This window comes from Theobroma cacao, chromosome 8 (assembly GCF_053813885.1).
Source record: "Theobroma cacao isolate CCN51 chromosome 8, ASM5381388v1, whole genome shotgun sequence".
In the NCBI taxonomy this organism is placed as follows: Eukaryota; Viridiplantae; Streptophyta; class Magnoliopsida; order Malvales; family Malvaceae; genus Theobroma; species Theobroma cacao.
The window spans coordinates 11278333-11293617 of record NC_142646.1 but is presented as its reverse complement, the minus strand read 5'-3'; the positions used below and the strand labels follow the sequence as shown (position 1 = coordinate 11293617).

Below are 15285 nucleotides of genomic sequence, written 5' to 3'. Positions count from 1 at the left end.
TTTATCACTTTGCCCTTTTTCCATTTGGCATAATGGAATCCATTGCACTCACCTGCAAGTGGTCAAATAAGTTATACAAAATCTTAAAAATTAATTTATTTCAAATTTTACATTTAATAAACAAATCAAATAAAATTAATATAACATTAAATTAAACTCATGTACATCTTTCCACAAAAAAAAAATTCATGTACGATGAAATTTGAATATAAATCTATAAATTTCATAACCTCCGTAGTTTTTTCTTTTGTCTTATATCTCATTAAACATTAAAATCAAATGGACGATAAAAAATATTTATACTCAAGATACGATAGCAGGAAAGGTCATCATCAATCTATTAAGAACATTTAAGTCCTATTAACATAATATGTGAGAGATGGTTATCAGTCATCTAACTGGTAGCTATTACTAGTTTTTTTAATTTTGTATTATAGATAATTATTGTGCCCTTTTTTCATTTTTATGGTGTGTTACGAGTACAAAAATCAGTTAAAAATTTTAAAATTTATTTGATTATATCTCAAATATGAATGTGTATCAAGTAGATATTCGATTAAAATTTAAGATTTTAATTTAAAAATTTTAAATTTGAATTTTAAGATATATGAGATTTATGATACGGAAGAGGTCGAGTCACTCAAATTGGTTTTATTAGGAGAACAAATGCTTCTGGAAGGCACGTTAAAATTCGTAGGACTGGGTATCTGAGGAGAATCTAACCAGAAAACTTTGCAGTAAATCTCATTTAAATTATTTGATTATTTATTTTTATTCCGTTAATAAACAAAAGGGAGATTCAGGTTTTAATTGCCAATTTCAGCACCAATCTGATTATGCCACCTCAGCCAAGACCTACAAATTGATGCTGACGTGGAGACACCAGGTAATCCATGGTTAACCTGGTGGCAAATGAGCAATTCTCCAAAACCCGAAAAAAGAAAAAAAAAAAAAGGGAAAAAACAACTTCACTAATGAGTTTGAAAAAGATAATACAGTGACGTGAGACTTGTGTAATAAAAAAAGAAAAAAAGAGAAAAAGAAGAAGGCCTAAATCCACTTTTCTCTCACAGACAGAACGCGAACCGCCATCGCTGAGATCACCCAACACACACTTTCTTTGTACAATAATTTCCTTTTTTTTTTCTCTAAATATTAAATACCCAAAAACCCCGGGTCCAACTCTGGTATTTACGCATCAATCATCATTCGATTGAGTGCGATTTTCAGTGTGGTGGGGAAGGATTTTGCAGAGGGAGGTGTTACGATTTTTTTTAAATGAAATGATATTCCCGCACAAGTTTCAAATCTTCAACTCAGTTCCAGCGTAGTAGAATAAAAGCACACACAAGAGGGAAAGAGGAGCGGTGAAATTTCTCTCATGGAAAAGCGCGTTTACGAAGTTTGGAAAGGAAGTAATGTAAGTATGTCACTTTTCAAAAAAAAATTTTACGTGGTTTTTATATCTAAGTGCTCGGTTTTGGTATCTGGGTATTGTTTAGATTTGTTTGGTTTGTCGAAAAATGAGTTGGGTTTTAATTAGTTTAATGGGGTTTTTTGGTTTGGGTTTTTAATTATTTGGGGTTCTAATTAGGATTTTACTCTGCTGGGTGAATTTTGGTGCTATAGTACTGAGAAATTGGGGGAAAACATGGAATAAATAATGAACATTTTTGCTTTTTTTTTTGTACTGTTTGTTGATTTATATATGCATTGGTGAAGTAAGGCAAATTGTGGTTATGGTTAATCAAGCATTGTTGGAAAATAAGCTTTGTCAATTTCCTATTATGACCAAATGTAGGACAAGCTTCCGTTTTAAAGGGCAGTTAATGAGTCATATGGAACGTTGAGTAGAGTTACAGAGTGTAGCCTTACTATTTTCAGGTAGAATTGGAGTGTTTTATGTCAAATAAAGTAGGCCGATTCTATGCTTGATATACTAGTTAATTATTTAGTATGTGTGGGTTTTTCTGCAATATCAAATTTAATGTTTGTATCAGTTACAAGAAATCTAGTGTTATTGTTGTGGGCATTATTAACTCATTCTCGTCTTCCAATATTTTGACAGAAATGTCCTCTTTGAAATAATTATAATTATAATGTTACAAACTTTGCAATTGTGGAAGATTAAATGGGATGGATTCTCTTCTGTTCTAGTTTACCTTTTCGATATTCCAAACCATGACAGTGAAGCGATTGCTTTGCTGAGTTGGTTGATTGCCTGGATATTCTTTCTACTTTTTTAGTGTGGCAACCTCTGGATCAAAGGGATTGTTTAGCACAGAAATAAGTGCAAAGTATTGTTTGTATTGAAGGATGAACAATGTGGTCATAGTTTGTGTTGAAGATGTTTGAGATTAATGACCTTATTTTCTGGCAGGTAATAGTTTTCAATCCCATGGCACCCAACCCCCAAAAAAAGAGAAGAAAGAAAAGGATTTTGAAGGAATATAACAATAAAAAAATTGGTTGATATGATTATTGTGGCATTCATGCTTTTTTGGATGTGACATTCATCAGTTTTTTACTTTCTGGTGGCGGGATGGGGAGCATTTCAAAGGGTAATAATTGGCAAGTTGAAGAAAGTAACACTGATTATAAATTGCAAGCAAATTTTAGGAAGGAGAGTTGGCAATGCAGGATTCTATGTAATTACTAACTGGATTATGCAAAGTGGTTAATGATCCAATGTTTGGTGCTTTCCATGTTTGAGAAGTGCACAAAAACTCTTGCAGCATGTTCTTGGTCATGCTATGTAGTGATGTTGTAAATGTGATGATGAGAGTATATTGTAGATTGGATTCAATATTATTGAGTGGTTCACTTATCTCATGGCTCTCAGAAACTTGATACGGTGGTAATTGTTCTTTAAGGCCCTAAAGATAGAAGCAATATATTGAATTTCTAGAAAATTTAAGAGATCTAATCATTATATGATCAAGGAGCTGGGTGTATTGGCAAGAAAAAGAAAATGTTAATGTGTGCTTGAAAGCTTTTTTGAGCCATTGGATTAGTATAAAGTAATTCTTTTTCATTTTTTTTTCCTAAAACACATTTAAGCTAGTTACAGTTATTTCATATGCAAGCGAGATTTCCAGTCAGTGCATTGTGGGGGTCTTACTGGTGGCACAAGGTTGTTGGAAAAGGCATTAAGTGCAGTCGCTTATGAGATATTTTAGGATTTAGGTTATGATAAATGAGGATAAGTTCTCTTATATTCACAGTTGATTTGATTGGGAGATTGCCGGGTTACTATCATTATATGTTCACTTAGATAGGACTGAAGAGCCTATGAGGTTTGCTTGTTGTGTTTTTCTGGCTTTCTGGTTCATGTGGAAATGGAGGAAGAAATTTTTTTCTTATAAGTAGTGATGTTTTTGTTTGGAATTTGTGTATAGAATATAGCACAGATAGTTCCCAAAGTTTGAATTTGTTGAGAATTAAATTCCAAACCTTTCATTTTGAGCTTTAATTTACTTTCTTCTCCAGCTGTAGAAAGAATATTCCATTAGGAGCTTGTTTGGCTCAGTTACAGTTGTTGTAAAAGGTGTTGCTGAGATAGAGTTTTTTAAAAAGCACAACACAATGAATTTTATTTGAAATAGTTGATATATGTTTTGTAAATACAGAATTTTTGTTTAAATACATCCATCAGCTTTCTATTGTAGCATTTTTTAAAAGCATCGTTGGAGCTTCAGTTTTTGGTCTGTATAAACTTTTTTTTTTTGATAATTTTAGAAACTTTTTTTTAGTACTGAAGCTAACACTGTTTCTTCCTGACCTTTTTTTGGTCCAGCTTTAGCTTTCTAGAGTAGTAAAGCTGTCCAGAAGATGGGCCATACAAACATTATACATTATTAGTGCAGGATTATGAGCTTTAGCTATAGGTCATTTCCTTGTAAGCCATTGATGCTGTTTGACTTGCTGTTATATCTGTAAGTCATCGTGATCTGTCTTTTACTATTAGTTGATTGAAAGTCTCTACGTGGTTCCTTTCAGAGTCCTTTTGGTGCAAGATTTCCTTTTCTACATTCTTTGAGAGTTTTATCTAATCATATCATGGTATCTGCAAACCCGAAAGATGAATGATTAAATAAAAAAACATACTCCATCCTTCCCATATATATTAGCCTGGTTTGACTTTTTTTGGTAAAAATTTTTCAGTTTGACCTACATTATATTAAATATTCTAAAAAATTAATTTTTAATAAATATACGTTTGACAGCTACTTTATTCAAAGTTTTTAACGTATATTTTTTTAAATTTTAATAAATGATAAATTATAAATAAAATGCAGTCAAAGCTGAAAAATTTTGACCAAAAAAAGTCAAACGAGGACATTATATATGGGATGGAGGTAGTTTATAATTAGCAGATTATTTCATAGGAGAATGTTATTCCAAAAGGAAATTATGCTTTGAACTTTTGAAAAAGTTTTTTAATATTGTTTGTGCGTGGAGATTTCAACTATTGTCACAGGGCTTGCGGTAGCCCTATAATCCTTTTCTATAGTTCACAAAAGGACCGGTTCAAAGTTGTATAAGAGAGAGCTAAGACCATAAAGTATGGGAAGTAGGAACCCATTATATGATTGCTACTGCCCTGAGTGCATGTTGAAGGTTATAGGATTTTTCTTCATTATAGCCTTTTTTGGTTCTTTCAAGAGCCCTACCTGTGTGGGTCTGTAGAAGCAAACTGTTGATCTATATAAATGGCATTTATTATTCGAGGGAATTTGCACACTGTATAATCTCTCTGCTCTTGGTGTTATTTCCTTTTTGAAATTTATGAAATTTATAATTAGTAAGCAACATTGAAAAAGTTTAAAGCATTTATTCAACTTATACTTTGAAGCAAAAATAAAAACTTGGATGTAATGCTTAATTTTTTACCCATTTTGATTGTTAATTAGTTTTAATCTTGTGGTGTATATTACAATAAAGAAGTTCTTCTTAGATGCATATTGATGTTATTGAGGATATGAAGAGGGAAGCAGTTTACAAGTGTTGAATCGGTAAAATAATAATTCTAAGTTTTCCTATTACCACATATTTACAACAGGGTTATACTTTAAATCCTCACGCTTGTGCTAGTCATGTATAAATTCCCAAGCATATTCAAATTATCTCTTGTGCATGCTATTTGCAGATGATATTATTTTAGAAAATGAGAATTAAGATGGAGGTTAATTTAAAGTTAGAACTTTGAAGAGGACTTTAGGATGCATAGGTGTAGGTTAACTAGGACCACAACTGAATACATGGGGTGCAATTTTTGGACAAATATAGAGAATGGCAACACTATAATTGATGTGATTCAATATAGTGTCTACAACTGTTTTTATCTGTTCAAGGAGACTATTCACTTCTCTGTGCCTAAGGGTTTTTGAAGTTTTATCCTGAAGGGTGTAGACATACTTTTCATGAGGCAACAGTTTGTGCTTCCTCCATATGGAGAACCCCGGAGATGCTGATGGTTACTTTTGTTTGTCGTATAAAGTGGAGGGAGCCAGCATGATGCAGTTGTAACATTATTGAGTTGTAAAGAAGTGATGATTTCTCTAAATCAACAATTGAGTTACCCTACCTTTGCTTATGTTTTAGTGTGAGGGTGTGAGAGGTGGGGTGTGACTGAGTCTCTGAGAAGTGATTGGATAGCCTAGGGACTTTTTAGTGAACATGTTAAAAATGTAAAGAATGTTGTCTTACTGGAAGTTTGTTATTGTTTGTCATTATGTTATATGGAAATGTGATAGCACATCCGATGTTCTTTATTTTATGATTTGCTTTCTCCACTCCTGATAGATCATGCCTTGAATTTCATTCAGCATCTTATTTCTCTTCTATTGACATTTTGCAGAAGTTTATACTTGGTGGGAGGCTGATGTTTGGGCCAGATGCTAGGTCTCTGCTTGTCACCTTATTGCTGATCATTGTTCCTGTTATTATCTTTTGTGTATTTGTTGCAAGGCATCTTCGGCATGCATTTTCTCCTTATAACGCAGGATATGCAATTCTGGTGGTAGCAATTGTCTTTACCATCTATGTAAGCCTCTTCACCTCTTACTTATTGCCTGAATTCTTTCTTTAGGGTTTAGAACTACTGTTGTTGTGATCACCCTGGATGTCTTTGCTGAACGGTTATGTAGGAACTTTAAGAATTGCAAGTTATGGATAAGACTGAGTGCCAATTTCTAATTGTTGAAATTTCTTAACAATTATCTTTGTCATAAATTGTCTGTATGAAATTTTCATAGGCATTTATTGGAATTAAATTTCATTCAAAGTAAACAAACTTGTATGTTCCAATTCATAAAGTTTCTGATTTCTGAATTTTGAAATATTTTTTGGTGGAACATATAGTGGGACCCTTCCATGCAGTTCTCATGGAAGTTTGGCCTTCCCAAAACTTAAATAATAGGTCAAGTATGTAAATAGTCCCTTTACTCTACCAAAGTGCTGGATTTAGTTCCTCTACTATAGTTCGTATAAATAAAGTCCTTGCAATTTCAAGATTTGTTAATCTCAGTCCAGTTGTTGACACTATTAACATTACTTTGTTAAGTTGAGGGCATGGCATTTGACTAAGCTGATGTGGTATTGACTAGGCTGACATGGTGGTTTGAACAGGCTGACATGGCATTGACCATTTATAAAAACCTTTTTTCCCTCATTTTCTCTCGTCTCTTTCTTTCACTACACCAACAGCCACTCCCTTTAAACATAGAATCCGGCCACCATCCATATCGTCGCATGCCGGTACTAAAAAAGGCTTTTCCTCCTCTTCTCAACCTCCTTTACCCTTTAGGTGGTTTAGTTTTCCTTAAAACCCTTTCTTTTCCCTCTTTTTTTCCCTTTTTTTTTTTCTGAAAAAAAAAACCTTAGATCTAGTCACAGACTGTTAGATTTTGTCACTGCTGACCTCGATTTTGTCTTCCTCACGCTCTCCCCTTCCTTTTAATTGGTTCACCTTCCCTCTTTTCCTTTCTTTTTCTTCCTCTCTTCTTCCTCCTCTTTTCCTCGACCCTATGCTGTCCCAAACTACTACTGGCGATGGTGGCCTTCTCCTTTCCCCTCTTTCTTCCTTGCACTAAAATCCTCCAAAAAGATCGCCCACCCCAAAAAAACATATTAACCCAAGCCTCCATTTTACCCCATTACCCTTTTTCTTTTTCTTTTTTTTTTTTTTGTGGTATTCTCAGTTGTTGTGTGGTTTTGACTAAGACCATGGTAGTGTTATTCTTTTTAACTTTGGTTGGTTATGTGAAATTTTGGTGGAAAGATATAGGAGAAGTTGCTTTTTTTAAATGTTTATCAACTAATTCAGTTTAATCTTTAATCATCAAATGGCAAGAATTTGTAGGGTCAGGAGTAGATTTTCCTTTTCTTTAATCATCAGGAGTAGGGAATGTATTGTTTTTCCTGTTCTTCTCAAGCCATGTTTCCGAATCTGTTATTGCACTGTTAGACATGAAGTAAATGCAGAGATGGAATTGGGATGGTTATTGGATACACTCAATGTGTTCTGTGAGATTGCTAGGTATCAGGGGTTACTGCACTATTGATTTGGCTGTTGGTGTTGGCACTAGAATTTTATTCGATTCCCTTGCTAGCAAGTGTGAAGAGAGCAAGAGAAAATCTGCACTTGTTTCTGATAGCATGAAAGAGGCTTTGTTAAGCTAAAAAGAAATGCTGAAATGGCATTTGCAAAATGGAATTCTAACATATTGACAGTCAATAGTCACGTCAACATTGGTCAATGCATGCTAGCCTGTTTAAATTGCACATTAGCTTGGTTAATGCCATGTCATCATTGGTCAATGCCGCATCAGCTTAGTCGAATGCCATGTCGGTAACTTAACAAAGAAATGGTAACAGTGTTAACAATTTGGTTGAGATTAACAATCTTGAAAGTATAGGAACTAGATAATCTACCACTTTGGTCGAGTAGAGGGACAATTTACATAATTTGACCTAAATAATATCAGGATAGCCCCTTCTAATTTCTTCATGTTATGTTTTTTGGTGAATGCATTTTTGAAGTTGTATACCTTTTTTATTCTGTTATTTTTTTGGGTTGTCTATGTTGCTGTTGATTTTAATAGCACAGTTTATTTTGATAGGTGTTGATTCTTCTTTTCCTCACATCAGCCCGGGATCCAGGAATCATACCTCGCAATTCACATCCACCAGAGGAGGAGTTCCGCTATGATTCTTCTGTTTCAGCAGAGATTGGGGGAAGGCAAACACCCAGCCTTCAGTTCCCTCGAACCAAGGAAGTTATGGTTAATGGAATTTCTGTGAGGGTGAAGTATTGCGACACCTGCATGCTTTATCGCCCTCCCCGCTGCTCTCACTGTTCCATTTGCAACAACTGTGTGGAGCGTTTTGATCACCATTGCCCTTGGGTGGGGCAATGCATTGGACTAGTATGTTGTTTATCCATCTGATATGCCTGTTTATTGATACTGTTCTGGATGCTTTATTTTTGTTTCTCTTGAGCAGTGTTTTGTTAGGACGCTGACTCCCTTTGTGCATGAGCAGCGCAATTACCGGTACTTCTTTATGTTTGTTTCTTCGGCAACTCTTCTCTGCATCTATGTGTTCTCCATGTCAGCATTGTACATCAAGGTTTTGAAGGATGATCACCGTGGAACAGTTTGGAAAGCAATGAAGGAATCTCCTCCATCTGTCATACTAATGGTATATTGTTTCATTTCGCTTTGGTTTGTAGGCGGGCTCACTGGGTTCCACTTGTACCTCATAGGAACAAACCAGGTCAGTTAATTTCATGGTTGCTGTATGTGATTTGTGCTTGATCTCAATTATTGAAAATTACAAAGAGCTTGATTTAAGTATGATTAAATCAACCCAAAATCTTATATCATTTTGCCACCCTCTTAACTTATTTGTTTGAGGTGTGAGATTCATACCCTTGGTTAACTAATAAAACAATGAAGGGAGGCAAATTTTGTCGAGACATTGCAAGATTAGTGCTTTGTAGCAGGTTGGCTAAAGGATTATGTGGGCTCAAATTTACTTAGCATGGTTCCTAAGACGTTTACTCCCTTTCCTAAAAGTTGTGGTTAGATGTGCTGTTCAACCCTGGTGAGTGGGACCTCAACCGAACATGTTCTCCATGTTAAAACAGATGGCTTTTGCTGTCATTTTACTAAAAGTCTACTGTTTTGGTGATGTGTTTACCCCATTCTCCAACTCTGATATCACTAGATTAACTCTTCCATTTCCTTTGTTACTTTGATGTACCAATTTGTGCCTTGTGAGAGTTGGTAAATAAAGATGGAAAAAATCCACCAATGAAATATATTAGGAAGTTTTAGGCCTCAAGTCTTGCCATTGGGAAATATTGGGAGAGGAGAGGGGGGGGGGGGGGGAAGAAGAGCATGGTTTGTGTTGTTTTTGTTTAGTATGGAACAAAGATCCGTTCTTGTTTAATTCATGAGTTTTTTCGGAGTTAACTAATGTACCTTCATTTCATCCAGACTACCTATGAAAATTTTCGATATAGGGCTGACAACAGAATCAATGTTTACAATCGGGGTTGTCCAAGTAATTTTCTTGAAGTATTTTGCACAAAGATAAAGCCCTCAAAGAACAATTTTCGGGCTTTGGTTCAAGCGGAGGTATCAAGGCCTACTTTACCCAGTACTCGGGAAGCAGAAGCAGAAGATCTAGGTGGAGATCCACGATCAAAGGTCGAGGATGATCTAGAGATTGGTGAAGATCTATTGAAGATCTCCCAGCGGCGTAATATTGAGGAAATTGACGAGGACATTCGCAGTAGAGGAAGCAATGGCCCTCCTCATACCACCTTGGAGGTTGATTCTGTTCTGGGTTCTGATCATCGAGCTCCCACAATTCGATCTGACACTAGACATTCAAGTTGGGGAAGAAGTGGTAGCTGGGAAATTGCGCCTGATGTCCTCGCCAATTCCACAGTTACCGAAAGCAGAAGCTATATCACTCCAAAAGAAGCTCGCCAATGATGGGGTAATTTGTATAGTTGCCATTGCAAGAGTGATGTGCATTCTCTTGAATAGTGTTTTCCTGGTATGGAGGGGGAGGTTTCATTGATTAGAGAATGACAATGATCCAACGGGGAGTGAAATTTACTCCCCTTTTAGGCATGAAAGCTTGTATTACCAATTTCTTTTCTTCTTCGTTTTGGGAATTCTAGCACTTTGTTTTTTCAGTTCTCTTTTGGAAAGCAGTCGATAGGAATGCGTCTGTAATTGTTTTGAGAAGATAAGTGAATAGCGTCTTCCTTTTATTCTTTCTTTTCTCTTAGTATTGTTGAATGATATGCAATGTTGGGTGGAATGCCTAGTTTTGTTTTTATTTCAGTTGTAAAACATTATTTTACTGCTCCAGACACAATTATAGAATTTAGGAGGCTTTCAATGATCTATATTCAACTTACATTAGTTCCAATTTGAGTCCTTTTATTTTATTTTCGGAGTCTCGTTTATTTTCTTTTGTCATTACAATATATGGTGGCCTACCATTAAATAAAATGGACTGGATTCAACAAGACTGATGGAATTGAAGTTGTGTGTTTTTTTGTAAAAAACGAAATATGATTTGTTCAAGTAGGAAAATGTCAGTTGTCAACATAACTAGTGCCCATTTGTAAAGTCTACCAAGAAAGTGGAGCACTCTTGTATTCGGACAGATAAAGTTCATCTAGGTTGCTTTCATATCTGGGAAAATCACAACGCGACACTCTTGCATGTACCTCTAACGTGAACAGACATTGACTCAAAGCGGCTTCTTTACATTCTGTACCAGACTTCTTATGTCGGAATGGTCCTGTCCAACGACAAATCCCCTTCCAACACAACACTCCTCTTCTCATCACCATATCTCTAGCAAAAGCCAATGTTTCCAACCTAGGGAGGCACCTTTTGCAGCGAAACGGTAAGTGGAGAATATCTGAGAAGGTTGGATCAGGTTGTTACTAGTAGCTACCTTCCATTGTGTTTAATTTGTTCTCCAACTTGGAGAAAACCAGCTCAAAATATTTGATACGGAGAATAGCAAGTTCAACAACCTATCCTCCTAACCATCAATGTTAATTCCTACTTTTGAAGGGGAACAAAAGATGCTAAATATATATGTGGCAGAAAAACAAGATGCCATGCCATTCATAGTAAAGAGCCTATAAATAAACGGACGATTGTGTTTGTCATTCCAACTCCATTTTTCTTTTCCCAAGATAGGCTTTCTCCTACCGTGTATAAAGAAGCGACTATGAGAAACCTAGGCAAAACATTCATCCCACGCAAAACCTAGCAACACCAACCCTTTCAACAAAACAAAAAAATAAAAATAAAAATGGCTCCTCAGAATCATTTCATTGCATTTTTAACAATCTTCTTGTCCGTCTATCTCCTTTCTCCCTCACCATCAATGGTAGCAGCTTCTCCAGCATTAGCGAAAAAGGTATGCAACGGCGACTCAATCTTGAACCGAGATTTCTGCTTGAAAACTCTTTCCAATCCCCAAGCTGCAGCTGCAAAGAACCTGAACCAGCTTACAGATGTTGTCATGAAATTGGCAGCATCAAATGCTCAAACTACGCTCAATGTGATCACCGGAATGACTAAGAAGCCATCTTCACCAGGATGCCTGAAAGCTCTCAAAACTTGCGAGGATGTCTATAGATATGCCATTAGATCATTTGGAATGATATCTGCGGAGCTGAGTGACGATGCTATGAGCGCAAACTATGATGTTAGCGTTATTGGCCCTGAAGCTGATAGATGTATCAAGGCATTGGCTGCAGCCCAGGTTCAAGCCCCCCAAGTTTCCGATGGAAATAAATTTTTGCAGTATTATTCTTCTATGGGATCTCAAATAACATCTTTTGTGAACTAAGGGGTGAGGCTATACTCAGCCAAAATAAAAACAGAATAAAGGAAAAAAAAAAAGAAGAGAGAGTAACGTGTGGGTTTATTGTTTTGTTTTGAATTAGCAGAAATGAAAGGGTGTCATTATTGTTGTTGCTTTGGTTTATATTGCAAATTGTAATCTTGAGAAAGAGAGTATTTTGCATGAGCTTAATTTTTAAAAGGTTTGCAAGTTGAATGCTGCATCCAGATTATTCCGATTATGTATCTTGCATATCTTGATTGATCTCATCATATCTTCTTTTCCATGGTTATTCTGATTAATGGGGGAACAGAGTTGTTATAGGATCATTCCTCCAATGGGGATTAGACAAGGTGACCACCTCTTACCGCGCATTTGTTTTATTCTCTGTATGGAATATCTTGCTCTCACTATTATGGAGGAATGTGAAGACTCTAATTGAGATCCTATGCGACTCTCTAGAGGGGGGGCGAAAGGCTTTACATCTGTTTTACGCAGATGGTTTTCATTCCCTTGGGCAAGGCTACTGAAAGGACCTGCACCTCAATGAAACAAGTCTTGGAGTACAATCCATCAATTTCTATTACAAGTGAAGCATTTTCTTACCCCATAACACTATTGTCGAAAGGAAAGATCATCTTAGCAATCTGATGGGCATCCCCCACATACCTGATGTTGGAAAGTATTTGGGATTCCCTCTTTCTGAAAAGTGCAAAGCGATCAACTATAGATTCATTTGAGGGTAAAATTTTTTTTTTAGTCCTCAAATATAAAGTGTTTTTAGAAATAGGCGTTTCAATAATTTTAATTGTTTTTAATCAAGAGATGAGATTTTGAGACAAAAATACCCTTAATGAGACCTCTTTATTGACCTGTTTTTTCATTCACGCGCATGCTGATGAAAATAAATCTGCCTAGAATTTGTTCCCTTTAATTTTGTGCAGAACATCCTTTTTTTTTTTTGAAAAGCTTGTGCAAAACATTCTTATGTTGTAGAAGATGGTTTTTCTGATTTTTCGAACATTGTAGTAAACATAAATGTCGTGCATATTACACGACAAGTCTATTAAATGATCTTTTAATTCATGGTCAGTAATATGAAAGTGTTTGAACAAGTTTACAATTATTATGCATCAAGTCAATGAGTGAATGTCTTTTTTTTTTAGTGTTTTTGAGTGCGTTTAGTGATTTGAATGCCATATTGATTGAGAAGGTGGTTTAGTGTTTTGTTGTTCAATGGCAGTTGGGTTTAGTTTGAAGTTGTAAAAACCCCCATGACCATTCAGGTCGAATCTTGTTAGAATATGGAGAGGAGATGGACATGGCATAACGTGTAACAATGTGGTTATTTTGTTCATGGCATGTAACAAATAAGTCATTAAACTTGGCGTGTAGCAAGTAAGAACATACAAGCATGACGTGTAACTGAATAATTATTCTTTTATTCTTTTGTAAATGTCGTGTAGCTTCTCTGGGATTACTATTGATTAAGTGTAGCTCACATGTGCATTACTGTTTTCTGTTGAAAATGGATTTTAGATAGTACGAGAAGGTTCATGTTAAACCAAAAGAAGAACTGATCATGATGAATTCAAAGTTTCGAGAATGATGTGAAATCAGAAATCCTTGCTACTATGGTGAATAGAAAGGAGGAAGATGTGAAACCAAAGCACAAATTGGTCATGCTACAACAGGCCATCTATCATTTGTTACGCATGGCATGTAAAAACTATATTTGACATGGCATGGTGAGATTACGTGAGACGACATGGAGGGAAAATGTGACATGGTAGGGTGAGAATATGTGACATGCCATGGAGGGAATATGTGAGACGACATGGTGAGAATATGTGTCACGCTAAGGTGAAAATTTATGTGACGCCATGGAGGGAATATGTGACACACCAAGGTAAGTATATGTGACATGCCATGGAGGGAATATGTGACACAAAATGGAGGGAAAATGTGACACGACATGGTGAGAATATGTGAGACTACATGGAGGGAATATGTGACAGGCCATGGAGGGAATATGTGACACGACATGGTGAGAATATGTGACACGACATGGAGGGAATATGTGACAGGCCATGGAGGGAATATGTGACACGACATGGTGAGAATATGTGACACGACATGGAGGGAATACGTGAAATGCCATGGATGGAATATGTGACATGACAAGGAGGGAATATGTGACACGCCATGGTGAGAATATGTGAGATGACACGGAAGGAATATGTGACACGATATGGAGGGAATATGTGACACGACATAAATTTAAATTAAAAAAATGCAAACAAATAAGGAAACCATTTGAAATTCCACGGCAAGCATATTACTGGTTGAAGTGTTTAAAGCGCCATCGCATTTTATTTTCATCATTCACAAACAATTGTGTTAAGTAAGAGAGTTTGATTCATTCGTCATTCCCAAAGGGACTAGAGGACCAGAGTGTTTGACTTCATTCTAAGCAAAGTTTAGGGTACCAGAGCAACAATGTCGGTTCTATGTGAAGAGGCCAGTCAGTCGTCTATTAAAATTTTCTTTTGTTTTGTGTTTTTTTGCTGGCTTGCTCTATGAAATGTTTGGGTTTTTTTCTTGTGATATGTTTTTACTGTTTTCTTCGTGATTTTATGGTTTTTGCCAAAATTATGGAGAGAACTACAACATTTTTACTTACATGCTTTAGGGTTATACCAACATTTTAAAGGGTCTGCATAGTATGTAACTAGAATAAATTTCTTCGATTTGGCGTGCAGTGGGTTAACTATTTTTGCGTATAGCTTTTGTGTGGCGTGTGGTATGTAAACCACATAGTTGGCATTGTCACTAACGTGTAACAATGTGGGTATTTTATTAATGGTGTGTAACAAAAAAGCAATTATACTTGACTTGTAAGAACAAAAACATGGCGTGTTACAACATTTTACTTGGTTTGCATAGCGTGTAACAACAATAAATTTCTCAAATCTAGCATGCAGTGGGTTAAATGTTTTTGGAGTTTAGGGTAGCATTACATGTATGGCGTGTAGTGTGTAAGCTACATAGTTGGCATGTCATATCGTGTAACAAATTAGTAATTATATTTGGTGTGTAAGAACATATAGGCATGGCGTGTAACAACATTTTACTTGATCTGATTAGCGTGTAACAACAATGAATTTCTTCTACCTAGCGTGTAGTGGGTTAAATGTTTTTGGGGTTTAGGGTAGCATTACATGTATGGTGTGTAGTGTGTAAACTGCATAGTCGGTAGGGCATATCGTGTAACAAATCAATAATTATAGTTGGCGTGTAAGAACGTATAGACATAGCGTGTAATAACATTTTACTTGGTCTGCTTAACGTGTCAATAAATTTCTTCTATATGGCATGTTGCACATTATGGGT

At 35.9% G+C, this 15285-nt stretch overlaps 2 protein-coding genes across 2 annotated transcripts; both read left to right on the top strand.

Annotated features, from left to right (window-relative positions):
* Positions 1–1018: 1018 nt before the first annotated feature.
* LOC18592670 (DHHC-type zinc finger family protein) lies at positions 1019–10359 on the top strand. The gene is made up of 5 exons (XM_007019510.3): positions 1019–1420; positions 5861–6046; positions 8124–8429; positions 8545–8778; positions 9504–10359. The coding sequence occupies exons 1-5, from the start codon at positions 1382–1384 to the stop codon at positions 10005–10007; spliced, it is 1269 nt and encodes a 422-aa protein (XP_007019572.3). The 5' UTR covers positions 1019–1381; the 3' UTR covers positions 10008–10359.
* Positions 10360–11218: 859 nt separating this feature from the next.
* LOC18592669 (uncharacterized) lies at positions 11219–12111 on the top strand. The gene has a single exon (XM_018125533.2). It carries the CDS (start codon positions 11356–11358, stop codon positions 11896–11898), a length of 543 nt encoding a protein of 180 aa, XP_017981022.2. The 5' UTR covers positions 11219–11355; the 3' UTR covers positions 11899–12111.
* Positions 12112–15285: the final 3174 nt, after the last annotated feature.

Bases quoted from the DNA above. Each gene is read 5' to 3' on its own strand.
- LOC18592670 (XM_007019510.3), top strand. From the start codon at position 1,382: ATGGAAAAGCGCGTTTACGAAGTTTGGAAAGGAAGTAAT. The intron at 1,421-5,860 runs GTAAGTATGTCA...GACATTTTGCAG, and splicing joins AAGTTTGGAAAGGAAGTAAT to AAGTTTATACTTGGTGGGAG. The intron at 8,430-8,544 runs GTATGTTGTTTA...GTGCATGAGCAG, and splicing joins TGGGGCAATGCATTGGACTA to CGCAATTACCGGTACTTCTT.
- LOC18592669 (XM_018125533.2), top strand. From the start codon at position 11,356: ATGGCTCCTCAGAATCATTTCATTGCATTTTTAACAATCTTCTTGTCC.